The sequence below is a fragment of the Dendropsophus ebraccatus genome, chromosome 14 (genome assembly GCF_027789765.1).
Source record: "Dendropsophus ebraccatus isolate aDenEbr1 chromosome 14, aDenEbr1.pat, whole genome shotgun sequence".
Taxonomy (NCBI): Eukaryota; Metazoa; Chordata; class Amphibia; order Anura; family Hylidae; genus Dendropsophus; species Dendropsophus ebraccatus.
Window position 1 is genome coordinate 29,214,005 of NC_091467.1, and position 27,678 is coordinate 29,241,682.

The window sequence follows — 27,678 nt, forward strand, 5'->3', positions numbered from 1 at the left end:
TGATCTGGTACAGCGGTATATTAAACTGTCTGTCCTGACACTTACCGGACGCACTGTGGAGTATACAAGTTCATCTGGTAAAGTGACATTTAACATGGCTTGATGAGCATCATCAGCCGAGGACGTGGCGGTAGGGGAATTGGTCACAACTATTCGGAGGTGCAACTTGTTTACATTGCGGTCATAGTAGAGAACCTGAGTACCATTCACTCTGTGGAGAAGAATAGAGAGCGTTATATATAGGTTACATAGAGAGGTTACAAGGAAGTATAGGAGAGATATAGGGAGGTTATATGGAGTAATAGGGGGAGATATAGGAGAGGATATGTGGAGTAATAGGAGGAGATATAGGGAGGTTATATGGAGTAATAGGGGGAGATATAGGAGAGGGTATATGGAGTAATAGGAGGAGATATATGGATGCTCTGGCACATTGGTCACACTCGCGGGTACCTCGGCAGTGGCTCGGAGCTCTCCAGCAGGTATTCATACTGCATCTGTAAGTTGCTCCTACACACATTATCGGCTCCACATTCTTTCTGGAAGTGGATCTGCAATGCAGTAATATACAGATTGTCAGGATGTGTTAGGATCTTCCCTGTTATAATGCGTGTGTTGTGTATAAGCTTTGTTTGTGTGGGTTGAGTGAGATAGTAAGCACCCAGTCTACAACACTTACATTATGAAAAGGCTATTATTGTGTTCCTCAGGCCTACATATTCACATGGCAACTGAGGAGAATTTGGGATATTTGCATAAATCATGGAACAATTTAAAAAAAAATAATCCTCTTAATAAATAAAGTATTGTACTCTGACATTTCTTGGGTTATCCAACTAACATCAGCTGTTACCTATCCACAGGAGAGAGAAGTTTATGATAATATAATATCCACAAGATGGCGCTTTAAGCACATCAGACAACCATCTGCACTAGTGGTGTGGTTAGAATACTATGAATGCTCTGGGGGTAGATAAATTAAAGGGGTGTCAATCCATTGCAGACAAACCCCACAGCTGTGATCAGTTGATCGCCAATAATCCCCCCTTTTTATATCCCTGTCACACTGTGGATTTACCCTATAGTGGCCCCTACAGGAGAAATGTAGTATTACACATGACCATTCAAATAAATATAAATATAGAAAGACATGTCAGGCCTACTTTTTTTAGTGGATCTATTCTCATGGAATGAAGTACTGACCCCCCTCTATCACATACATATACCTTAATAGAGCTTTGGCAGACACCCCATACAATGTTACATTTCTACATATCCTAATTCTATGTTTATATTTGCCCATTATTCTTTGCATTAAAGTATTCTTATCCACCCTGTCCACCGCCCTTACCTCCAGCGTCTGCTCTGTGCTCTGATCCTGGTTAAGAATAGGGAAGTTCTCCAGGTTCACAAGTCCGTTGTCATTTTTCTGCTCCCGCTCCAGAATATTATACTTCAGTGACACATGTATTGGGTGAAGCTTATCTCGGATATTTTCCTGGGGTAAATAAAAAAAAATACATAAGATTAGATATAGAACTAGTAGTAGGGTGGATGACATATAAGAAGGGAAACTCTAAGTGACCCTGGATGTAGAAGTAGGAGGGGGCCCATACCGAACTGTTTCCCTTCAGAATGACATTGTGCTTACCTACACCCACCCCTAGGTGGCGCTCTCTGCATATAGATCAAAGTGTTCCTGTATCTGACGCAGACATGTCAAAATTTCTAATCTGTTTGGGTTTTGGTGTTCAAACCCCTAACAATTGCTAGATATAGCCAGGAGAAGCAAACAGCTTAGTACTTTGCTCCTTGACTTGATGCAGGAGATCTACAGACTTACAATGAAGCCTGTTTCCTGCAAATAAAAAAGGCAGCAAGCGGGGGAGAAAGCGCTTAGCCTTGTGCTTCTCCTGGCTTTATTTAGCAATAAAAACACCTGGGCCCTCCCCCCACCGGAAAACAACTTTTGAAAGAAAAAGATTTTCGCTGGACAACCCCTTTAAATCAACTCATATCAGAAAGTAATATAGATTTGTAATTTACTTCTATTAAAAAATCTCAAGTCTTCCCAAGTACTTATTAGCTCCTACGTCATGCAGGTAATGTGGTTTTATTTTCAGTCTGACACAGTGCTCTCTGCTGACATCTCTGGCCGAGACAGGAACTCTGTCTCGGTTTTATATGAATCCCCATAAAAAACCTCTCCTGCTCTGTACAGTTCCTGTCTCGGCCAGAGATGTCAGCAGAGAGCACTGTGTCAGACTGAAAATAAAACAACATTTGCGGCATGACATTTAGTAGCTGATGAGTATGGGAAGACTTGAGATTTTTTAATAGAAGTAAAGTACAAATCTATATAACTTTCTGACATCTGTTGATATGAAAGAAAAAGATTTTCGCTGGACAACCCCATTATTGTTGCTGTGTGATAGCTCAAAAGTTTCTTAAAGTGACAGTGACTCTTTAAAGAGCTGTCAACCAGTTCAAGCTGGAGCTGTTTACATCCATATGCAGCAAGTTCCTCCTGTATCCCACCACTACCATCACTAGGACCCCCTAGTGATGGTAGTGGTGGGATACAGGAGGAACTTGCTGCATATGGATGTAAACAGCTCCAGCTTGAACTGGTTGACAGCTCTTTAAAGAGTCACTGTCACTTTAAGAAACTTTTGCAGGTATATGCAGGTATCTCACCAAACACTTATATCTTGTCCATATTCACCACCAACTGCCTGATCCTTCTGTTCTTAGGGAAAACAAGGGAGCCTTAAAGTGGCTCTCCCCCCTCCAGCCCATTAAGAACACATAAATGCTTGGCAAATAATTGTCTACTATTGAAGGTGCATGGTTACCTTAAGGGAGTACTCTGGCATAAAACAAAATCAACTGGTTGACATTTTTTTAAGACTTTCAGTACTTTTCAGTTGCTGTATATCCTGCAGGAAGTGGTGTATCTTCTTCAGTCTGACAAAGTATTCTCTGCTGTCACCTCTGTCAAGAGCAGTAGCAAATCCTCATAGAAAACCTCTCCTACTCTGGACAGTTCCTGACACTGACAGAGGTGGCAGCAGAGAGCACTGTGTCAGACTGGAAAGAATACACCACTTCCTGCATGACATACAGCAGCTGATAAGTATGGGAATACTTGAGATTTTTAAAAAGAAGTCAATTAGAAATCTATATAACATTCTGGCATCAGTTCATTTGAAAGAAAAAAAAAATCACCAGAGTACCTCTTTAAGACACAACCACATTAAAAAGATCATCATCTTCTACAATGATATCAGTCATGGAACACGTGCTTATAGATATTTATCGGTGCACAGAGTATAAGGCTATATGAGCTCCTCACCAGTAACAACAGCTTTAGATTTTGGCATTTGGTATCTGGCATTGAGAAGAATCCTTTGTAAACACTTCCGGCAGCCCCAAGGAACCGCACTCGAGAAGGACGTCTATCAAAGTCGGCTTCCACTGTGTACTGGAGAGCTGCAATTGGGGGAATAGTTATAAAATAGTTATTGTCTTTCTTTCATATACTAGGGATTTTTTTTACGTAAATCTTTATTCTCTTTAACAGCCCGATAGGTGGGCCTATTTTGTGATGGACAGCTATCTCTGTATGCATGTCCATAGAGGGATGGCTGTCAATCAGTTGTAAATCCTTCAAGAGACCATTTCCAGCAGCAAGGGGGAGAGTAAAGCGGTGGGGGTCTGGACTGGACACATCTGCAGTATAACACTCACACCATATTCTACTAGGATTTATACAGCCAAATACTCACTGATGTTCTGTTTGTTACTGGCGTCTCCTGTACTCAGCACATACGAGAAGCAGAGACGAACATCCATACTGTAACACAAGAGAGTACATACAAAGGTGAAAGGTCAGCGCTATTGGACTGGATGCTACAATATATAAGTGTTATATATGTTCTAATTTCTTATTAACTTATTCCTTCCTTATAAGGCTGCATTGAGCTGGGGGTACACTCCTTTAGCTGGCATGTGGAGGGAGAAGGGGTTAATGATGGACTGGTTTTGTAGCAAGCTATTTAAGCAGAAATGGAAGAAACAGCAGCTGCGTTGCAAGTTGAGTAGGAAGCCTTGATTTACCTTTCGGGAACAGTGTGGATCATCTTCAGTAGGCAAATAAAAGTTTAGATTGCAGGTGTATAGCCTAGGCTTTCTCCCTCTTTCCCCTGCACACAACACATGCTAAGCCCTGCCCCCTCTCTCCAGTGTTTGCTGTTACTTGAGACAGAATACCCATAGCAGCAGGCATTACACAGCAAATTGCAGAGAAGGGAGACACCTAGTGGCCATTAAAGCAGCTGTCTTCTAGGGTATTTTTGGTAGATGAAGTGATATACAAATGTGATAGGAATCACATAGACTATAACATGGATGGACGTTGTTGGAAACAAAAGTGACTATTTAAAGGAGTTTTCTATTTTCAACATCTCTGTTTTCTATCAGCGAATGTAAATATTTTAGTTACTTTGAGAGGCACCAAATACTGTCCAGGCCTGACACTTCTTATGGTAAAACAGTTCCGTTTGAAGTCAAAGCTATTTAGATGGATCCAGCTGTGGCAACCCCTCATGTTAAAATCTTGATATTTACATGTATTGACAACAAGCAGAGGTATTAAAAGTAGAGAGGAATTGGAACGTTAACAGATCAATACTGTAAATGAGCGCTGATCTGCTAGGTCAGCGCTCGTTTACTGGGCCTGTTAGGGTCTATTTACACAGAAAGATTATCTGACAGCTTATCTGCCAAAGATTTGAAGTCAAAACCAGGAATTGATTTGAAAAGAGGAGAGATCTCAGGCTTTCCTTTATGACCTGATCTCTGTTTATAGTCTGTTTCTGGCTTTGGCTTCAAATCTTTGGCAGATAATCTGTCAGATAATCTTTCTGTGTAAATGGACCCTTACACGGCCCGATAATCATTTAGCAAGGGCTGCACGGACATCGTTAGCAATTTCCACACTCTCGATCGCCTCCTGTGCTCTGTATGCGTCCCGGCACCATACGATGCAGCTTCAGAGCAGCAGTTCTGGGCTGACAGACCGCTCAGCCGACCACTGGCCAGGAGCGCTGTGGCCAGTGATTGGATGAGCAGCCTGTCAGCTCAGAAGGGCTGCGCTGAAGCTACAGCATGTGGGATTGGGGAGGAAGCAGAGCACAGGAGGACACCGGGAACGTGGTCAGGTAATATAAACTGTTTGTTGAATTGTCAGCTATCGGCCGCACATCAATATTACACACAGCGATGCGCGGTAGATGGCCAATGCTTTTCGGTCAGGGCTTTAAGAAATGATCGTTTCATCGGCTGATTGTTCTATTACGAATTGGGCCGATTCGGCCAATTATTGCTCTGTGGGTGACAGGGGTGACATGGGTGACATGGCCCCTCTGCTGCAACCATCATTTGTGTCAGGAACTGCATGACAGTAAGCCCTTCAGCTCCCACTCTCCTGCTCTGTTCTAGCGCTGCCGAACAGGGCTATGCAGTGAAGGGTATCCTCTCCATGTACTGTATATACTTATATAAAGTATGCTAAATGAAAAGGGAAAAGAAGAGAGCAGGCCCAGGCGCTTCTGTAATACCTCAGAGAAAGAGAAAATATAGAAAATAGGTACAACTGCTCATCTATTAGCCCCTTAGGATTTGTTCATATCACCCTTCTACTATTCCACGGGGGGTACTTTAAAAATGGTAAAATGGTACTTTGAAAATTTCAGCACTATCCTAAAGATACTTTGAACAGCTTGTATAGGAATAAGTCTATTTATTGCACAAGTAATGCGTTTTGAGAGACCAACTCCCTTTATCAGACAGACTGCAACTCTGTCTGATGAAGGGAGTTGATCTCCCAAAACGCGTTACTTGTGCAATAAATAGCCTCATTCCTATAAAAGCTGTTCAAAGTATCTTTGGGATAGTGCTGAAAATTTCCAAGTAATATATATATATATATATATATATATATATATATATATACATATATATATATTTCTTTTTTAATCTCTTATGTACAGTACACAGGAAGAAGAGGCTGCCCGACCTGATCCTAGAGGGCGCTATCCTTCACTGCATATCGCTGTTAGAACAGAGCAGTAGATGAAGTACTGCAGGGCTTAGAGCAAAATCGACACAAATGGTGGTGGCAGCAGAGGGGCTGTGTCGCCCCTTACTGCTGCCAGAAACCGGAAGAACACATAGCATATAGAAATTTAAAAAAGATACATTTTTTAAAATAGTCTCCGGAGTACCCCCTTAAGGTCACAGAAAGTTGGAGAAGTGTTGCTTATACAGATGAAGGGGACTCTCACCAGGAAGTAGATGAACATTTATTAGGGTCCAAAAGCGCTGGCGTTACAGAGAAGTCCTTTGAGATATTGATAACAGGTCGAGATCTAAAAAAACAATAAAAAAGAAAAAAAATCGGTCAAAGATACAAGATACATATAGTCCATCCCTCCTGCATAATAGCCCTAGACTATTGTATAATTGTCCTAGACTATTGTACTATAGCTCTAGTCTATCCTACATTAGCCTTAGTCTACAGTATCATGACCCAGTCTATCCTATCATAGCACTAATCTATCTAGTATCAGGACCCTGGTTTATTGTATCATAGCTATAGATTACAGTATCATAGCCTGGGTCTATTGCTATATAGCCTTACTGTCCCCATGCACTTTATACTGATGTCAGATGAACCTGTCCCTTGGTTCTGAGACAGATAAGCCACCACCAGAGCTGTCTGGCTATAGCTTACCCCTCCCTATAACAAACACAAGAGTGTGCTGAATGTTCGTGTCTATGGGGAGAATGGGATTGTTCAGCCATCAGTTAGTGAAGGTGTATTGGCATCTTTAGTTCACAGTATCATAGCCCTAATCGTAGTCAAACCTATTGTATTGTTGGTTTACTTTATATTTCCCACAGATTGAAGTAGTACCTGAGCAGAGCAATCTTATCAGATAGGCTGCCGACCAGCAGATCCGGATAGGAATTTTCATCAACATCTATCCCCCCATTCAGTGAATATCCAAACATTTGTATACCGCCAATCTGAGATCCATCGATAATCTACAAGGGCACAAAAGACATTCACATTTTTTCTTTAACCAATTTTTTTATGTTAAAGTTTTCTGACATATTTCCAATCAGCTTCAGACTACACAAGCTTTATTTGTAGCCTGTTGCCATGGAGACACATAGGCCTAACTGAACTTAGTTTACTTAACTTTTCATTTTAGATGTCATAAAAATTTGGTTGTGACTTTCACTTTAAGGGTATGTTCACACTGAGTAAAACAGGCGGAATCCCGCCTGTCTCAGTGTGCCATTGCCCGTCTATGGGAGAGCGCGCACTCCTCTGCAGTTACATGTAATTTCTTTGAACGGAGAGCGGCAGCAGCAGAGGAGTGTGCGCCCTCTCATTCACTCACAGCGGAACACTGATTCCGGCCGTATTTGCTCAGTGTGAACATACCCTTATGTTTTATGGCATGATATTTAATGGTGCGTTTACACAGAGACATTGATCTGACAGATTTTTGAAGCCAAAGCCAGGAATGGATTTGAAAACAGGATAGATCTAAGTCTTTCCTTTATGACTTCTGTTTATAGTCTGTTCCTGGCTTTGGCTTAAAAAATCTGTCAGATAAATCTCTCTGTGTAAACGCAACCTAAATGGCTTATTGCGGACTTGTCAATGTATTACCTGGCTGGGTTTGGACTGTAGACCATTAGATTTGCTGAGGTAGATGTACAATTTGCCCATTTCTTCAAATGGAGCCCCCACGGCCAGGTCTGGACAGAAGAGAATTAGCATTATATGATATCTACTAAGACTATAGTAGGTTATAATATATATTGCAGATGCTACTCACCTGTGAACCCATCCTGGTTGATATCACCAATGTTCGCCACAGCAAAACCAAAACCAGAGTATGCGGGACCATGTAACACTAAAGACGGCTGATCTGCAAAACTCCCGACTTCATTGGTATAAATGTATACTGCTCCCCCGACTTCCTTCCTCTGGTCAAAATAATAGGGGGCACCAACCGCAATGTCCTGCCACCTGGGGGTAAATAACATTATTGAGGAGGTTTAGGCAATACAAATGATATTTTACCAAATGCATGGATATACAGAAGGGCCTTGGTCTTGGCTCCCCTTCAACTACTTACCCATCATTGTTAAAATCAGCCAGGGCAATTATGTTGCCAAAGTAGGAGCCCACCTGGTCCCCACTCAACACTTGTTTCAGCTTCAAGGTTTTTTCTTCCATTTCCATCAGATACACAGCACCCTTATGGTTCCATCGAGGAGCCCCAGAGACAACGGTGACCTTGTCTTTCAGTAATATATCTTTACCAACCTGTACCGAGTATCCTGCGGAAGAGGAGAATATTATAAGACTATCTGAGGAGACATCTGAGGAGCAATGATCAGGAGAGCTTCTCCATTAAAAGATATCTACTCCCTCTTTGTGCCTTTAAGGTTCCATTCACAATATGATTACCGCACATGTTTCAGGTCTTAGATGGCAACCTGTAAAAGGGCTTGGTGGATGGGACTATGCTGTAGTATAGGGTGACCCTCTGGACTGTGCTGTAGTATAGGGTGACCCTCTGGACTGTGCTGCAGTATAGGGTGACCCTCTGGACTGTGCTGTAGTATAGGGTGACCCTCTGGACTGTGCTGTAGTATAGGGTGACCCTCTGGACTGTGCTTTAGTATAGGGTGACCCTCTGGACTGTGCTGTAGTATAGGGTGACCCTCTGGACTGTGCTGTAGTATAGGGTGACCCTCTGGACTGTGCTGTAGTATAGGGTGACCCTCTGGACTGTGCTGTAGTATAGGGTGACCCTCTGGACTGTGCTTTAGTATAGGGTGACCCTCTGGACTGTGCTGCAGTATAGGGTGACCCTCTGGACTGTGCTGTAGTATAGGGTGACCCTCTGGACTATGCTGTAGTGTAGGGTGAAACTCTGGACTGTGCTGTAGTATAGGGTGACCCTCTGGACTGTGCTGTAGTATAGGGTGACCCACTGGACTATGCTGTCGTATAGGGTGACCCTCTGGACTGTGCTGTAGTATAGGGAGACACTCTGGACTGTGCTGTAGTATAGGGTGACCCTCTGGACTGTGCTGTAGTATAGGGTGACCCTCTGGACTATGCTGTAGTATAGGGTGACCCTCTGGACTGTGCTGTAGTATAGGGTGACCCTCTGGACTGTGCTGTAGTATAGGGAGACACTCTGGACTGTGCTGTAGTATAGGGTGACCCTCTGGACTGTGCTGTAGTATAGGGTGACCCTCTGGACTGTGCTGTAGTATAGGGAGACACTCTGGACTGTGCTGTAGTATAGGGTGACCCTCTGGACTATGCTGTAGTATAGGGTGACCCTCTGGACTATGCTGTAGTATAGGGAGACACTCTGGACTGTGCTGTAGTATAGGGTGACCCTCTGGACTATGCTGTAGTATAGGGTGACCCTCTGGACTATGCTGTAGTATAGGGTGACCCTCTGGACTATGCTGTAGTATAGGGTGACCCTCTGGACTGTGCTGTGGTATAGGGTGACCCTCTGGACTATGCTGTAGTATAGGGTGACCCTCTGGACTATGCTGTAGTATAGGGTGACCCTCTGGACTATGCTGTAGTATAGGGTGACCCTCTGGACTATGCTGTAGTATAGGGTGACCCTCTGGACTATGCTGTAGTATAGGGTGACCCTCTGGACTGTGCTGTGGTATAGGGTGACCCTCTGGACTATGCTGTAGTATAGAGTGACCCTCTGGACTGTGCTGTAGTATAGGGTGACCCTCTGGACTGTGCTGTAGTATAGGGTGACCCTCTGGACTGTGCTGTAGTATAGGGTGACCCTCTGGACTGTGCTGTAGTATAGGGTGACCCTCTGGACTGTGCTGTAGTATAGGGTGACACTCTGGACTGTGCTGTAGTATAGGGTGACCCTCTGGACTATGCTGTAGTATAGGGTGACCCTCTGGACTGTGCTGTAGTATAGGGTGACCCTCTGGACTGTGCTGTAGTATAGGGTGACCCTCTGGACTGTGCTGTAGTATAGGGTGACCCTCTGGACTGTGCTGTAGTATAGGGTGACCCTCTGGACTATGCTATGGGGCCTCTTTAAGAAAACACACCTATAAAAGTGAGTGAGTGTAAAAACAAACAGTTCTGTACAAATCCAATGAGTCACGTTGACAAGTGGAGCAGGGAAGCTCTATATATAACAAGTCCTGACTGAGTCTCTGGCATTCCATACAGCTTAGTGTGATTCTTCCTCCGAAATGATATAAACTTAAACCACAATGTCAGGTAAGATGACTTAATGCCTGGCTATAGGGTGTAGTGATGAGGATGAGGTACACGACTAATGAATATGGATTGTTAAAGAGACAACATCTATCTATACGCCTTATTGGATTATATGGATGTCACTGAGAAGGGTTCCTAGCCTGATACTTGTCTCTATGTTCCAGAGTAGAACATTACATAGATTGCCATTCATTTGTATGGTGGGATTAAAGGGGTTATCCAGCGAAAATCTTTCAAATCAAGTGGTTTCAGAAAGTTATCTAGATTTGTCATTTACTTCTATTTAAAAATCTTGTCTTCCCTACTTATCAGCTGCTGTATGTTCTGCAGGAAATGTTGTTTTCTTTTCAGTCTGACACAGTGCTCTCTGCTGACATCTCTGTCAGAGACAGGAACTGTCTAGACCAAGAAAGATTTCTATGGGATTTGCTACTACTCTGGACAGTTCCTGTCTCGGTCTGAGATGTCAGCAGAGAGCACTGTGTCAGGCTGAAAAGAAAACAACATTTACTGCAGGACATACAGCGGCTGATAAGTACTGGAAGAGTAGAGCTTTTTAAATAGAAAAAAATTACAAATCTAAACAACTTTTTAAAACCAGTTGATTTGAAAGAAAAAGATTTTCGCTGGACAACCCCTTTAAAATTATAGGACCGCATGGGTTCATATATCTGTATCTCTACATGGAAATTATCGGATATGAGATTGTAGGACTAAAATATCTTCTCTAATCAAATTAAAGGGGATATACAGGAATAGAAAAAAAAACATAGCTTTTTTTCCCCAAAAACAGTGCCAACCCTCTTGCGCAGAGTTGTAATACCACACTCAAACTGAGGACAAGAGTGGCGCTGTTTTGGAAGAAAGCAGCTATGATTTTTCTAATCCTGAATAACCCCTTTAAGGTACTATGATAACCTGACTCCTTATTCCATCTCCCCATCTAGCAATTTAATCTTGGTCATCGATGGCTAAACTTGTCTAATGAACCAAGACCTTGAATGTTACCAAACGCAACCTATACCCCCATATTCAGTAGATGTTCCACCTCCATTCCCATCCATCCCTGTCTACAATGAGCGCAAAAGCATCCAAGATGGCGTCTCAACAATGGTCAATGATGGATTATTTACCCAAGTAGATGTTAGAGGGTCCATCCTTCGGGAAGGAAGTTTCCATTAAATCCCAGTTATCCCTCTGCAGGACATAGTCTGTACCTAAAACACAAGACACACAACAAAAACACGTTAAGACCTTTTTCCCATACAAACAAGCAATTCTTTGCTAAGCTTTGTAAATGTACCTTGCCAGTTGTAGGCGCCGGGAGCTCCGAAGTACAACATGTCTTCAGTGATGCCACCACTGATGCCCAGTTGGCACATGCCAGTATTCTGATGGTCACTGCTGGCGTCACACATCTCATAATGGTAGGTCTGCCAGTCATCAATATCACTGTATCCTAAGTCGTTTCCCCGTACGTAACACTTGCCTATCATCTTGAGCTGTTCGCCAGACTTTAGGGCCACAGAGTACCTATGGGCGCACATCTAGTAAAGAGACAAGACAGAGAGGAATACATGCTATATATCTCCATTCTCATATAACGTAATAGAAATAGCGCCACTTCTGTTCATAGGCTGCACCAGGTATTGCAATACAACTAGAGATGAGCGAACCTGGAGCATGCTTGAGTCCATCCGAACCCGAACTTTCGGCATTTGATTAGCGGTGGCTGCTGAAGTTGGATAAAGCCCTAAGGCTATGTGGAAAACATGGATATAGTCATTGGCTGTATCCATGTTTTCCAGACAACCTTAGAGCTTTATCCAAGTTCAGCAGCCACGCTAATCAAATGCCGAACGTTCAGGGTTCAGATCGACTCGAACCCGAACCCGGTTCGCTCATCTCTAAATACAACCCATTCATTTGAGTTGCAGTACTAGACACAGCCTATGGATAAGAGTGGCGCTGTTTTCCTTATATAATACAACCCCTTTAACAAAGCATTTATAAAAAGTCCAATTCTCTACAGAACTTTATTGTAGGGGATAGTGCCAAAACAAGCTTCGTATGCCAGTGTATAATCCATTTTATTAATTAAGTCCAGTTTTATAAATATAATAGAGGAGAAAACCACTGAATGTGCAGAATGTAAATTACACAGTGGGTATTGCCGACATCCGCAATTTTGATTCCAGTGTTAATATAAGGCATGATGCGTGTTTTGTCTGGAAAATGACTTTTTTGCTGATATAACCGCGGGTAATTCTATGTTGCAGCTGTTTTGTTGACTGGTTTTTGATTACTGCAGCTTTTGTCAAACCTAATGCATGCTTAATCCAAAACTGGCCACTGGAGGCACAAGAGATTCCTTAGAGTAAAATCTATGGTATATTGGCTCTTCTAGTCCCTTCAGGGTGCGTTCACACCTACAGGATCCGCAGCAGATCTGCAGCAGATCCGCAGCAGATTTGATCGTGCAGATTTGTTGCTGTGTTCAGTTATTTAAATGAAATCTGCTGCGGATCTGCTGCAGATCCGCAGCGGATCCGCAGCGGAAAATACGCTGCGGATCCGGTAAGTGTGAACGTACCCTAAAGGGGGTTATCCAGAATCAAAAAACATGGTGGCTTTCTTCCAGAAACAGCACTACTCTTGTCTCTAGTTTGGATGGGGTTTTGCAACTCATTTCTAAGGAAGTGAATAGATCTTAATTGCAAACCACACCTGAACTAGAGACAAGAGTTGTGCTGTTTCTGAAAGTAAGCAGCCATGTTTTTCAAATCCTGGATAAACCCCTTTAATTGTTTCTTTGAAAAGTGGTTTAGTAGGCAGAAAATATCCATCTTGCTACTTAGGCCTCTACAGTTGCGAACTATGATAGAAAGAGCTGTGAGGTGCCTTTAAAGGGGTTATCCAGTGCTACAAAAACATGGCCACTTTTCCCCTTACTGTTGTCTCCAGTTCAGGTGCAGTTTGCAATTAAGCTCCATTTACTTCAATGGAACTGAGTTTTAAAACTCCACCCAAACTGGAGACAACAGTAGGGGGAAAGTGGCCATGTTTTTGTAGTGCTGGATAACCCCTTTAAGGTGCCCTTCAAAAATATTCAAACTAGAGACCACGTTTGTGACCACATCTTCCAGACACCTATGAAATTTCAAGGGGTCAGGCCAAATGAGTGATCAGCTGCCGGCTGCTTGTGTGGCCTCACCCTAACCCCGCCAATCCCAAGAACAGGAATACAATAGTCCCTGCAGTAAATTGAGCTCTTGACGTACCTGTAGAGCCATCACGGCCACCACTCTATTCATCCTCTATGGGTCTGCCAAAAGTGCTGAACTTGGCGGCCCCAAAGGAAATGAATAGAGCACATTATGTTTATTATATATTTTTTTAGATGATAAATGGGGGAAAGAAGGTTGTTTTGACATTCTAATTAGGGATGGTCCGAACTCTCCGAGGTTCGGGTTCGTATGAAGCCGAACGCTCGGCATCAGATTCTTGCTGTCTGCCCGCTCCGTGCAGCGGGTGGATAGCCTATGGCTATGGCTGTATCCCAGTTTTCCAGGCGGGCCTCCCGCTGGATCCGCCCGCTACACGGAGCGGGCAGACAGCGGGAATGATTACCGAGAGTTCGGGTTTGTACGAACCCGAACCGAACTCGGTTCGGACCATCCCTAATTCTAATATGTGGTTTTTGTTACCTTTGTTTGCTCAACCGCTAATACTGTACACTGCAATACTAATTGCATTGCAGTATACTGTCATTTTTTTCAATCTCCTACAAGGTTAACCACCCTTAGGGTGGTATTACACAGGACCATTATCGTTCGAAAAATTGTTAGATCGTTCGATTAAACGAACAATAAAATGACCAACGAGAAATCATTGGTTGTTTGATGGAATTTGGACCTATTTTTATCGTTGATCGTTTGCAAATCGTTCGCATGTAATAAAACGCCGTTCAGTCGTCCACAGTAGCAACGAACGCAGTAGCGGCTACAGGACAACTGCAAGAACGATCATGAGTAACAATCATCATTCCGTGTAATTGAGTAAACGATTTCAGGTGGTTTGAGATAGTTTATCGTTAATCGTCGGAAAATCGATTTGTGGAATAATACCCTTACTCAGAGTTACTGCCTATTCATCCTTACTGAAGCTCCTAAGGGTCCTATTCCACGGGCCGAGCAGGGCCCGATCAACGATGTAAACGAGCACCGATCTGCTAGATCGCCGCTGGTTTACTGGGCCTATTCCACGGCCCGATGATCGCTGAGCGAGGGCTGCAGGGACATTGTTACCGATGTCCTTGCAGCCCTTGCAGCATACATTACCTGTCAGGTCTTCTCCTCCGCTCTGTCTTCCTCCCCGGGTCCCGCACGCTCTAGCTTCAGAATGGCCGGTCAGCTGACAGGCCACTCAGCCAATCACAGGCCGTGGCGGTCCCGGCCTGTGATTGGCTGAGCGAAGACAGAGCGGAGGAGAAGCCTGGACAGGTAATGTATGCTGCTGCTGCTTCTTAAATCGTCGGTCGCCCGGCGCGCACCGCTATTCCACCGTAGCGATGCGCGGTGGGGGAACGATGATTTTAGGTCTGGCCCTAAATGAACGATCAGCCGATGACACGATCATCGGCTGATCATTCTCTCTATTCCATCGAGTTATAATCGGCCGCATTGGGACGAATGGGGCCGATTCGGCCGATTATCGGGCCCTAAGACAGAGAATAGGGGTCTCATACATCACACAGTTAGCATGTAGAAGGTAAATGGAGCAGAGGTAATGCATGTCCACTAAGGGCCCTATTTCACAGGAACGATAATCAGCCGAATCGGCCCCATTCGGCCCGATTCGGACGATTATCGCTCGGTGGAATAGAGAGAACGATCAGCCGATGATCGTGTCATCGGCTGATCGTTCATTTAGGGCCAGACCTAAAATGATTGTTCCCCCACCGCACATCGATACGGTCGAATAGCGGTGCGCGGCGGGTGACCGACGATTTGAGAAGCGCAGCATACATTACCTGCAGGGCTTCTCCTCCGCTCTGTCTTCCTCCCCGGGTCCCGCGCGCTCTAGCTTCAGAATGGCCTGTCAGCTGACGGAGTGTTCAGCCAATCACAGGCCGGGACCGCCGCAGCCTGTGATTGGCTGAGTAAACTGTCAGCTGACAGGCCATTCTGAAGCTAGAGCGCGCGGGAGTCGGGGAGGAAGACAGCGCGGAGAAGAAGCCTGGACAGGTAATGTATGATGCTGCAAGGGCTGCAAATACATCGGTAATGATGTCCTTGCAGCCCTCGCTCAACGATCATCGGGCCGTGGAATAGGCCCAGTAAACGAGCGTCGATCTAGCAGATCGGCGCTCGTTTACATCGTTGATCGGGCCCTGCTCGGCCCGTGGATAGGACCCTAAGAGGACAAGGGGCACAATTTTTGTGATTAGTAGTAGTCCCAGCAGTCAGACCCCCACTGATCATCTACATATCACTATACTGTGGATAGGGAATAAGTATAAGGGGTTAAGCAAGTAGCAAGGAGGATTTTTTTAATGATCTTTATTCTTAATTCACTTAGAATAATCAATTCAACAAACATTAAGACAGCCGCACGGGTCTCTCCACTCAGTCGTATCGATCGAGCGTAGATCAATCACGACTCTACATAAACCGTGTATATAGCAGACAACCTGACTTGTCTTCTTCATACACAACTGCAATGGTCACCATATTGGTGGTCACCCTACTTCCTTAGGATGAGATCACGACAATAATGTTCTTTTTATGTTTTGATTTGTAAAGGAGGAGGAGGAGGAGGTCTTTGAAATTGGAATAAACAATACTGTAATTTAGGCGTCCTGTTCCTTTAAGACCATATGCCCTACACAGAAGCACCAGCGCAGATCTAGCATCCCCGTTCTTACAGATGACATTGCACTAGGATAATTGTATCAGACGTCCTGCTGCACTAACAGGCTGTGACAAATATGATGCATTGCAGATGAGAGGCCGTCTCCGATATCCTGGTGTGCCCGGTCATGTTTGAGACGAAGCCACGGTGAACGGAAATGGTGTCTGCACAGTATAAAGTGAATTAGAGGGAATTATTGAAGTCAATATTTTAATTAGCATCCAGAGCAGATGCGTCGCTTGTGGCTCCTGGGTCCCAAGGCAAAATCGGTAACAGGGCCCCCACCTACCACTACCTCGGGGGCCTGGATGTGACGGCACCCCCAATAGCTGCCCCCCTTATCCATATCCTGGAAATGACTTACGTAATGTAACACTACCTAGAACTCATTAACCGATGATTAATTATTCATACAGAATATTAGAATATTTTCCAAGTCTCTCGGTTCATCTAACACAAGCCAGACCATCACCCACTATCCTACTTACCAGGACCCGACCTCCAGGTCCTTGCGAGGCCAGTGTAACTCCCAGCCACATGTCCTCAATGGCATTGGTGCCAGGCACATCTGCAAATATTAATAAAATACAATGTAACACTTTCTCCATAAGATATAACAAAGAGATATAGGGTTTCTGGGCATGCTCAGTGACTTTTATAGAGGTCATGCCACAGGGAGGGGGGCGCTGAACTGCGAGCGACAGCTATTGTCTGCACCTCTCTTATCTATATACTGGAGTCACCTCTCACATAAAGGGGGCACTGCTGGTAAGTACAGAACAGGAAAACTCAGCTTATTATTAGGCCTAGTGGTCAGAACAGAAACGGTGAAACTTTAGGATTATATTAAAATATAGCTAAAGCTGGATTCACACTATGTTTATGCAAAAAACGGATGGAAAAACAGATGCATTTGTGTGCATCCGTTTTGATCTGTTTTTCAATTATTTTCCATAAAAAAAAAATATATATATATATATATATATATATATATCAAAATGCATAATTTTTTTTTATGTACACAGAAACGTAGCTGACCTTATTTTTGTGTATGTTAAAAAAAGGATGCGTTTTGATTAGAGATGAGCGAACTGGGTTTGGGTTCTAGACGATCCGAACCCGATCGTTCGGCATTTGATTAGCTGGGGGCTGCTGAACTTAGATAAAGCTCTAAGGTTGTCTGGAAAACATGGATACAGCCAATGACTATATCCATGTTTTCCACATAGCCTTAGGGCTTTATCCAAGTTCAGCAGCCACCGCTAATCAAATGCCGAAAGTTCGGGTTCAGATCGACTCAAGCATGCTCCAGGTTCGTTCATCTCTAGTTTTGATCCTTGAAAGTCAAAGGAAAAGTGGATCAAAAAGGATGCACACAAATGCATACGTTTTTTCATCAGTTTTTTTTTATCCGATTCTGGCAAAAACGGATGGGAAAAAAAACAAAAACGGATTGCACAAATGTAGTGAGAACCCTGCCTAAAATGGAAAATTTGGAAAAAAAAACCTACCAAAAATTTGTAAGTATGGTTAAAATAAAAACCTTATTTAAACAATAAGATATTTATTGATGATTCCCTTTAAGGGTGCCTTCACACGTACCGTAACGCTGCGTTTTTATCGCTGTGTTTTTTACATGCGCGTTTTGATTTTCACGTGATTTTCATGTGAAAATCAAAACTGGCATATAAAAATCGCCCCAAAAACGCAGCGATAAAAACGCAGCGATACGGTACGTGTGAAGCTACCCTAAAGGTGTTTTTTCCCATAAACAGCACAACCCTTCACCACTGGCTGTGTCTGGTATTGCAAGTCAGGTCAAACTAATTTGAATTGTACTATCTGTTATATTATACACATTATTAAGAAATTAAAAAAACATATATATAATTTTTTTTCACAATCCTGGACAACACACTTGAAGTGAAATTCCTTGCTTCAGGTACGCAGCCATTGTTTACATTAATAGAGTGGATCCTGACCCCCCGGGCTGTCGGGACACTCTGAGGGTTATAGTTTTGCAGCCGCTGGTTGGAGACCAATGCAGCGTAGGAGAGAACCTGCTGTTCTCTATCCGTCATACAATGCCCCCCATCATCCCGTACTGCCCCCAGACTGGAGACAAGCAGGAGTCGTACCAGAGCAGCTGAGAAACATCAGGCTTGTAGACCCCTGACACATGAAATTCCAGGCAGAGCAATAATAACATCTATACACTACTGACTACTCAGCTACATTATAAACCACCTCAGAATAAACGGCCGCTCAACTTTCCAACTTTTCTAGATTCCTGAATGACAAATACATCCGGCTTTGCAAGAGCAAAACTCAGCAATATAAGAGCCTCTGAACATGTTTGATCTTTTATATAACAATTCTGGGCTATCGTTTCTTAGAAAACTGTGCGGTTCCTCCGTTACTCCTCCAGGAAATGTGTGGATCAGCTGACAACTAGGCCTTACCTTCCACCTTTGTGAATGGGGCGTGTCACAGTGTGATACTGACTAATCATCGCTGACGGGGTAGGGACACGCCTATAGAGAAGAGGAATGCTGACGCCCAATTGCCAATTTTTTAATATATTTCCAGTAGGAACAACAGAGGGACAGCAGAGGTCAAATTAGTTCTACAATTGTTACTCTATTTTCTCAGTGAAAAGCTAAGGGCCACCACATTAGTTATATGTGACCTTTTTTAATTGCAACATTTTTGCATAGCTCCAAACCATTAGGTGGTGTACAAACCACCGAAAAAAATGCAGTAAAAAAATGGACAATTCTTTTTATACAACAATTTTTTGTACAACAATTTAATCAATTTTTGCGCAATAAAAGAGTAAGTTCATGCTTGGAAACAAAGAAGTTAAAAAAGAAGTCACTAAGGATAAATAACCTCATAAAGCTATAATATAATAGCAGATCACATGACTGACAGCTGAACCCTGTACTTACAGTCCTGATCGATGGGGACTCTGAAACAGTCGGATTTGGTCATTGTGATGGGACAGGCGTAGACGGCTCCTGTCCTGTTCACCTTCACGTTGGGGGGCGCTGCGTCTTGGGGAGCCCCTGATAGCATTCTGTGGGTAGACAATAGGGTCACTGTATTAGCATGTTACACATATAGAGAGAAAGTTTTATTATTGGATATATATATATATATATATATATATATATATATATATATACACACACACACACTATACAGGATGGTCCTATAATACAGTATTACATGACATAAGTAAAATGGGTGAGATCTTTGCTGCAGGACTAGATCCTAGCATCATCTACATAACGGACGGGGAGCCTTCGGCCCTCCGGCTGTTGCAAAACTACAATTCCCATCATGCCTGGACAGCCAAAGCTAAAGCTTTGGCTGTCCAGGCATGATGGGAATTGTAGTTTTGCAACAGTTGAAGGGCGGAAGGTTCCCCATCTCTAATATACGTGAACACCTTATAAGACCCCCAAAGATCTCCTGCCGATGTTCCTCTAGTATCTATCCCTATTCCCTAACCTCGGTGTATAAACCCCCCAAGGGACTCTACATACATTGCACCTCTCCCTTATACCCAAGTCATCCATGCACTTATATACAGCAAACTATTCCAGCTATGCCTCGCTCCTCACACCTGCCCTACAATAATAATATCCTAGTAGTAATGATGGATGGGATCCTTACAGGACAAGCTGATAATCCTGCTCCGGGCTATAACTTATTATTCTCTCCCCCCTATTTAGCCCCCCCCCCTCCTCCGCCCTCCATCCTCGGCCATCACCCTCCAGATACCGTGTTTAGACTAAACTAGGTTGGCTGCTTTAAATCACCAAACTGGGAGTATAATGGAAAAGTATTAACCATGTCCTATCCGTGCCCCCCCCCCCTCCCCCCCCCCCCCCAACATCATTATAGAAGAGAGGCACATTGGGGGAGCAAACTGGTGTAAAGTAGAATTGTCTTAGTTGCCCCTAGCAACCAATCAGATTCCACTTTTCATTCCTCACAGATTCTTTGAAAAATGAAAGGTGGAATCTGATTGGTTGCTAGGGGCAACTGAGACAATTCTACTTTACACCAGTTTGATAAATATCCCCCATAGTGCTCGTATAAACCCACCTCCTTTTCATAAGGAGAGGTGGATCCTTAAAGGAGACTTCAGACAAATTTTATTTTCTTTCAAATCAACTGGTGTTAAAAAGTTATACAGATTTGTAATGTATTACTATTTAAAAACCTCCAATCTTCCAGTACTTATCAACCGATGTATGTCCTGCAGGAAGTGGTGTATTCTTTCCAGTGTCACACAGTGCTCTCTGCTGCCACCTCTGTCCATGTCAGGAACTGTCCAGAGCAGTAGCAAATCCCCATAGAAAACCTCTCCTGCTCTGGACAGTTCCTGTCATGGACAGAGGTGGCAGCAGTGAGCACTGTGTCAGACTGGAAAAAATACACCACTTCCTGTAGGACATACAGAACTTCATAAGTACTGGAAGACTTGAAATTTAAATAGAAGTAAATTACGCATGTATATAATTTTTTGACACCAGCTGATCTGAACTATTTTTTTTTCTTCACTGGAGTACCCCTTTAAGGTGGTGGAACTACAAATCCCAAGGTGATTATATTATATCTGAGAACTGCCATATGATGATAGTAGTAGTTTAATGTAGTAAATGAGGCCGTAACAACAGGAGATCCAGGGCTTTCCTATCTTGTTCTGAGCTGAAGTGGAACTACAACCCCCAGAATGTTTTTCGCTATGCTAAAGTTGTTGCAAGTGATGCCAGTTATAGGATGACAGACCGGCTGCCAAAGCATGCTGGAATTTATAGTCCGACAACCCTACAGAATAACATCATGCACAGTATGGAATTGCAATGAAGATTTGATGATCTATGCAACCAGGCATACTGGGATCTGTAATGCCACAACTGCTGGGGTGATAATATAGCATATACAATCTACCACATAATGAGAGTTGTAGTTGTCTGTATAATTTGCTTGAGACCGGAGGTGGTGATATCTGCAGATTTGGGGCTGTCATATCCTGTTACTACAACTCCCATCACGATCTGCACATGCCCATGGCAGCTGCAAGAGATGTTTTAGGGCAGGAGGTAGGTAACTTTGGCTCTCCAGGTGTTGCAAAACTACAACTCCCATTATGCCTGGACACCCTAAGCCAAGCATGATGGGAGTTGTAGTTTTACAACAGCTGGAGAGCCAAGATTCCCTATCCCTGCTCTAGGAGATGCATGCACCATTTATGGGATGCTGGACTGAGTGCCAAAGCATGCTGGGAGTTATAGTCCTACTCCTCTATAGAATAACATCACCCACAGTATGGAATTACAGAAATCTGCTTGAGACAGTGATAACAACCGGGCATTCTCAGCTTTGTAGTGGACTGTCACTTGGTGACTATATAGCAGATGATGGGAGTTATAGCTGTTTGCATAATGTATTTGAGACCTTAGGGAGTAACGTCTGGAGATCTGTACAGACGCGGTGCTGTCATATCTTGTTCTGTAGCAGAATTTATTCACTGTTTGCCTTAAAGCACCTGTAAGGGTTATGCAATGGATTTTCTGCAGGGCGAGGGAGGGGGTGGTATGAAAGCAAAGATCCCCCATCTCCTGGGAGTAATGATAGCAACTCTACGAAGGGTTAATGGGGTGAATGGTCCTGCTGGCGGCTAACGGTAAGAGGTTTGTCGGTGACTAACCGGAGGCTACCTGCATTTCTGGCATGCTTAGGATGAATCAGAGGAAGCTGGAGACAGCACTTACCACACCACACCCTGAGTGACACACAGCGGGCAGTGCCAGCCTCCATTCACGCATACACTCTGCAGCAGAATGACGAGCATGGGCAGTTCACATGGCTGCTGTGCCAAGCTTCAATGACATAGAATACTACATTGAGAGATTAACTCAGAGACCGGGCCGGGGTTGTGCCAACACACACATACTGCCTGCACTACTATGACGGGCAGAATGAATGGAGCAACGTCTGCAGACCACAGGAGCCAATTTACACACCTAATATTGCCACTAATAAATGTAAAAATTACATAACTTAGGGTGGGCACCATGGGCAACATAGGCTGCATAGAACTCAAGCCACCCTGAACAGTAGGTTGACACTATGTTGGAATCATAGAGTGGCAGGAATGATAAACCAATACTACATGTCTATTGTGCAGATGTCAGAGGGGTTTCAGTGTCATAAAAATATACAGATTTAATAATCTGAAGCTTTCAAATACTTATCAGCTGCTGAATACCCTGCAGGAAGTGGTGTATTCTTTCCAGTCTGACAGAGTGCTCTCTGCTGCCACCTCAGTCCATGACAGGAACTGTCAAGAACAGAAGAGGTTTTCTGTAGGGATTTGCTACTGCTCTGGACAGTTCCTGATATGGACAGAGGTGGCAGCACAGAGCATGGGTAAGACTGGAGAGATACACCACTTCCTGCAGGACATGCAGCAGCTGATAAGTACTGGAATACTTTTAAATAGAAGAACATTTCTGACACTAGCTGATTTGGGCTAAAAGAGATTATTACAAGATTAAAATGTGTATCTGCTATCCCCATTATAAGTAATTGATCTGTGCGGGTCCAACCGCTGTGTCCCCCGCCAAAGAGCTAAGGCCTTCTGCCCCCCAGGTGAACAGGAGGCAGCACACATGCTCGACCACTGCTTCATTTACTCACTATGGGACTTCCAACCATAGCCGAGTTCAGTGCTCAGCAATGTTCAGAAGTCCCATAAAGAATCAATGGCGGTCATGGAAGAGTGCTCCCACTCCATTCACTCAGGAGATAAGGAGCCTCCATTCCCATGATCCAAGAGGGTCTCAGCAGTTGGGCCCCACCAATCAGCTTACTATCCCTAAATACCCTTAATCTTGAGATAATCCCCTTTAAGGATAGGCTCTTCTTAGGATAGACCAAACCATGTGTGATGGGTGGTGACCACCTTGGGGGACCTTCGTTGATCGAAGGTGCACTGTTCTTTGTATTACACCATATCATAATCCGCTAAGTATCTAAGGCCTCATTCACATGTTCAGTGTTTTTATGGATGGTGATTTTTAGTCTGCTAGCTAGTCCGTGAAAACAATCCGTGGTTTGCATCCTTCTCCACCACTCGGAAAGCTGGCAAATGGGGGAGGTTGGTTTGAGGGAGATGGTGGCCGGTGAGATGGTGGGATCACAGCGGCATAGAAACAGAGGGGGAAAGCTGCTGCGGTTCTGTAACATACAGCCAGGAGGGGGGGCGGGGGTGATCTCCCTGTAGAGGTATGTGACATGGGATCCCTCTTTTTCACGGATTCCAGTGAAAAACACAGATCCCACAGACTTCTATTAGGGAATCCATGCTGCAATCCGCCTCCGCACTAGGACATGCCCTATTTTTTCACAGAGCAGATCGCAGCTCGGATTGTTTCGATTCGGCTTTTAAAATTGTCTGTGGCCCCTGATCTGCGATCACAAACAATTTCACGGGACGTGTGAATAAGGTCTAATGCTAATGGAGGCCTTCCAACCATCCACTGTAGACAGCTGGCCGATCCTTTATTTATCCACACAAGATTCCACGCTATAGAGGAATCGGAAGAAATACGTTCGGCTGATAGCATATGGCCACCTTTGAAAAATAAATCCTTCCCTGTAAGCTCCATATCACAAAAGACACATGATATAGATCTCCTTAGCAAACATCCTGCAAACAACATGGTATATCTCAGCTACCTTGGCCCCTATCAGTCTGGCTACAGGGATCTGTAGCTGTGATTTATCAGGTTTTGGGTGGAGTAAATATATATATATATATATATATATATATACATAAAACAGAATATAAACCTAATATAACAGCTCAGTGCAGACATTAATAGCTGCAATATGATATGTCCTAGGAAGAAAGTCTACAGCCTCCTGCACAATGCACAAAAGACATGTCTACAGTGGGAACTAACACTGACCCCTTAGATAAGGAGGTGAGGGAAGTTTACATTGCCTCCCCCTTAGCGTGTCCCAACAGGAGGACTGCAGACATGAGCTGTGGGCTACAGACATGGGGCTAAGGAGGAAGGGCTGCTGTACAATTTACTATATATATCTCCATAGGCAGTGATGGAGTAGGTGTAGAAGTAAACACGCTCACACGTCTATACAGAACTGCTAAGGAAAGCCATATACCCGGAGAACTCCTGTGATTTTTGTTCTCGGGAAGATAAGCTGCTGTCAGAGGCAACAGCTTTCCCTTCTCTCCTTATTTATAATACATGCACACTCAGCTGAGCAAAGTATGCATGCGTATTGGGGGGATCTGAAAAGAGGCCAAAAATTTTTGTTTATGGCCATGTTACTAGAGGAGCATCCGGCTGCCTTACTACTGCGGTATTGCTATCATTCATCATACGTAAAGTTTTACAGCCTGTTAGTAGAAGTCACCTTTTATATGTCATTCACAAGCTGGTTAAAGGTCACAATGATATACCATACAGAAGAATGAGCAACCAGACAATTTTTTTTTAATAACTTTACAACTGGAACAGGGCAGGAAACATCAGCTATGAGCCCTCACCAGAAAGCTTGAAAAAAAGAAAAAAAAAAGTCTAATAAAGGACCAAATAATTTTATTTTCTAGTAAATTCTGTTAGGGTCCTTTTACGTGCCCCGATATATTGCCGTGCAAGGACGCACGCGAGATCTGCGCTAGTTTACAGTGCCTTCAGAGGGCATGATTAGCCAGGTCACACAAACAATGATTGCATCGTTCGTGCGACCATTTATATATACTGCAGTCCTAATTAGCTGAGGATCAGGGGATTTCCCGATCCCGGATCACTGACACTTTAAAAGGACGAATATCAATCGAAGGAATGTTTCTAGCAAATAATTGTCCCATGTAAAAGGAGCTTTACACTGAGAAGTCAATTTGTTATCAGTGATGGGAGTAATTAAATTCCCTAGGCCCCAACCCATAACTGAGGTGTTTTTTATAGGTCCTTGTGTGATCAAGTATATGTCATCATGGGAGCAGGCAAACGAACGTACATACTAAACCACACAATTACTACAAAAGGGACAGGTAGGTGAGTACTGGGCCAAGAAAAACAAAATGTGGGCATACACCTTCAATAACTGGCGATCATTAGGCTGAATAGGCCATAGGCTGTATCCATCTTTTCCCGAACTCCCTAGTCTTCCTACTCTCTATTTGTGATAGAAGTAATTAGACACATTGACCGTCCAGCGATGGCGGGTTGTCTACAAACAGCCCTTACACTAGGTGAATGAGATTCACAAGTTGGAATTCACTTGTCATTCCAATGTACACATTCATACATGCACAGGTTTTTACTCGTCTACTGAAATTCTTGAGTCAACTAAAACCACCGGACCAAGACTCATTGCAGGAGTTTCTGCAGAGTATGGTTACTCCTACTGTGGTGGATCGGGACAGCCCCAGCCCACATTCCCCCATCATACCATGCATTGAGATTAAGGGGTCTATTAAGTGTTGATTCAGATCAATACCTATGGCCCTCCATAGTCAGGATCTCGGCATAGCAAATAGGGTCCATATGGGTGTACCAAACTATATCTGCTTAACATGCAAAGAATTGTCTAACAGCCGTGATATGCTTGCTTTTCTGCTTTTTTTTATTTAGCCTTTAGGCCAATGACTGTCACTGGATGGCAGCCAATAACCCAACTGGTAACCCAACTTTCCCAGACTCCCAGCCTGGTGTTGATTGTAATTCTACAAAAGGGTAACCTCCCTCTCTATCCTGTGATTTCCCTCTCAAAAATACATGGCACTCACTAAAATCAATGGACATAGATTGTTCCACAGAGTCAAGAGAATGGACTCTTAGCTCTACTGGAATAGGTCCTCAATGGGGTAGCTAACTATACCTGCTACCATACAAAGGGCTGTCCAACCCAACCATGGTCCTTGATAAAATCCCTGTTTCACGCTTTATCTGTTTTTATGGAAAGTAAAGTATCAGCCGATAGGCCCAGGGTTGTCAATGGATGTCAACCAAGAACTCACAATGTTTCCAGATGCCGTCTGGTTCAGTAAAAATGGGTGTTAGTAGTTCTACAAAATGGTAGTATTCTTCCCTATCCCGTCATTGGCCCCCACAATGTCAGTGGACACCTAGTCAAGAACCACACCTTAGCTTTAATAGAGGTGGTACTATGGTGTCTAACTATATCAGTTTTAACTTGCAAGGGGTTGTCTAACCCAACTGCAGCACTGGATGAAGTTAAGGAAGTCCCTGATTCATAGTCTACTTGGAAAATAGAGTATCAACATATAGGCCCATGGTTGTCATAGGACGGCAACCAAGAACCCACCATGTTGGTAACTCAACGTTCCCCGACTCTGGCTGGTACAGTAAAAGTTGGTGTTGATTGTACCTCCACAAAATGGTAACATCCCTCCCTATCCCAAAATTTTGTATTAACAGAACATGGCACCTCTTGAAATGAATAGACTTTAATGGTACCCCAGTGCGAACAGCCACACATGAATGGGCAACCAAGAGGGTCCAGACTAGGGTACCCAACTAAATCATCTTAACACTGGTTGTCTAACCTAACCATAGTCTTAGATGAAATCCATAAAGCTATTTTATTTGAGGAGAGGATGGGACCTACATCCATATAGATGTATGTAGGTCCCATCCTCTCCCCATATAAAATAGCTTTATGAATTTCATCTAGGACTATCACCTGTGTATATTACCTGTCTATAGGGGCAGGCATATAAGCTCTAGAATACAATCCCACATGGATTCTTCTAATGTTAGCCACATTTATTAGATCACATCAGCTTTCTAAGCCCATACAGTCCACTGGACTTAGGAAATCGTTTTCAGACATGTGGTTACTGTATTATTTCTAAAGGTTTATGGGATTTCAGCCCCATTGTTCCCAGGTACCGCAGACGCTGCCAGGAGTATGATCCACACCCTGCTATAGCACCAGCAGAATTACTTTCTTTTACTAAAGGGTGAATGAATGGAGAGATTCTGCCCCCACAGGGCATGGATTCTCTAAGAGATGAGGTATGTACAAGCGGGGAGGTGCTGAGAGGACGCTGCAAGAATCTATGGAATGCGTGGCAGGAAATGGGGACTAAACACATACACACCTATATAGTCACTCTATACATGGTGCACTACAGGTAACAGGGTACTGCACCACCAATATCAACTGGCTGTGCTGTCATCTAAATACATATACTTTATACTCAAATTATACCAAAAATTGTAAAAAAAAAAATGGCTTTGCTGAAACATTATCTCTTAAAGGGGTTATCTTATGAGTGGGGGCATTAGTGGGGTTGGCAATGATACCTGTCA

General features: G+C 43.6%; 1 protein-coding gene across 1 annotated transcript in view; it reads right to left on the minus strand.

Annotated features, from left to right (window-relative positions):
* The window catches only part of ITGA3 (integrin subunit alpha 3), a 42,502-nt gene that overhangs the window by 6,713 nt on the left and 8,111 nt on the right, over positions 1-27,678 (minus strand). Inside the window, exons 2-15 of the mRNA XM_069951694.1 lie at positions 19,240-19,367; positions 16,777-16,856; positions 11,679-11,922; positions 11,509-11,592; positions 8,220-8,424; positions 7,917-8,110; positions 7,748-7,836; positions 6,980-7,110; positions 6,348-6,431; positions 3,789-3,856; positions 3,356-3,492; positions 1,352-1,498; positions 454-551; positions 46-211 (exon numbers count right to left, since the gene is read on the minus strand). Of these exons, the coding sequence (XP_069807795.1) occupies positions 46-211; positions 454-551; positions 1,352-1,498; positions 3,356-3,492; positions 3,789-3,856; positions 6,348-6,431; positions 6,980-7,110; positions 7,748-7,836; positions 7,917-8,110; positions 8,220-8,424; positions 11,509-11,592; positions 11,679-11,922; positions 16,777-16,856; positions 19,240-19,367 (1,855 nt within the window). The remainder of the gene's footprint in view (positions 1-45; positions 212-453; positions 552-1,351; positions 1,499-3,355; positions 3,493-3,788; positions 3,857-6,347; positions 6,432-6,979; positions 7,111-7,747; positions 7,837-7,916; positions 8,111-8,219; positions 8,425-11,508; positions 11,593-11,678; positions 11,923-16,776; positions 16,857-19,239; positions 19,368-27,678) is intronic.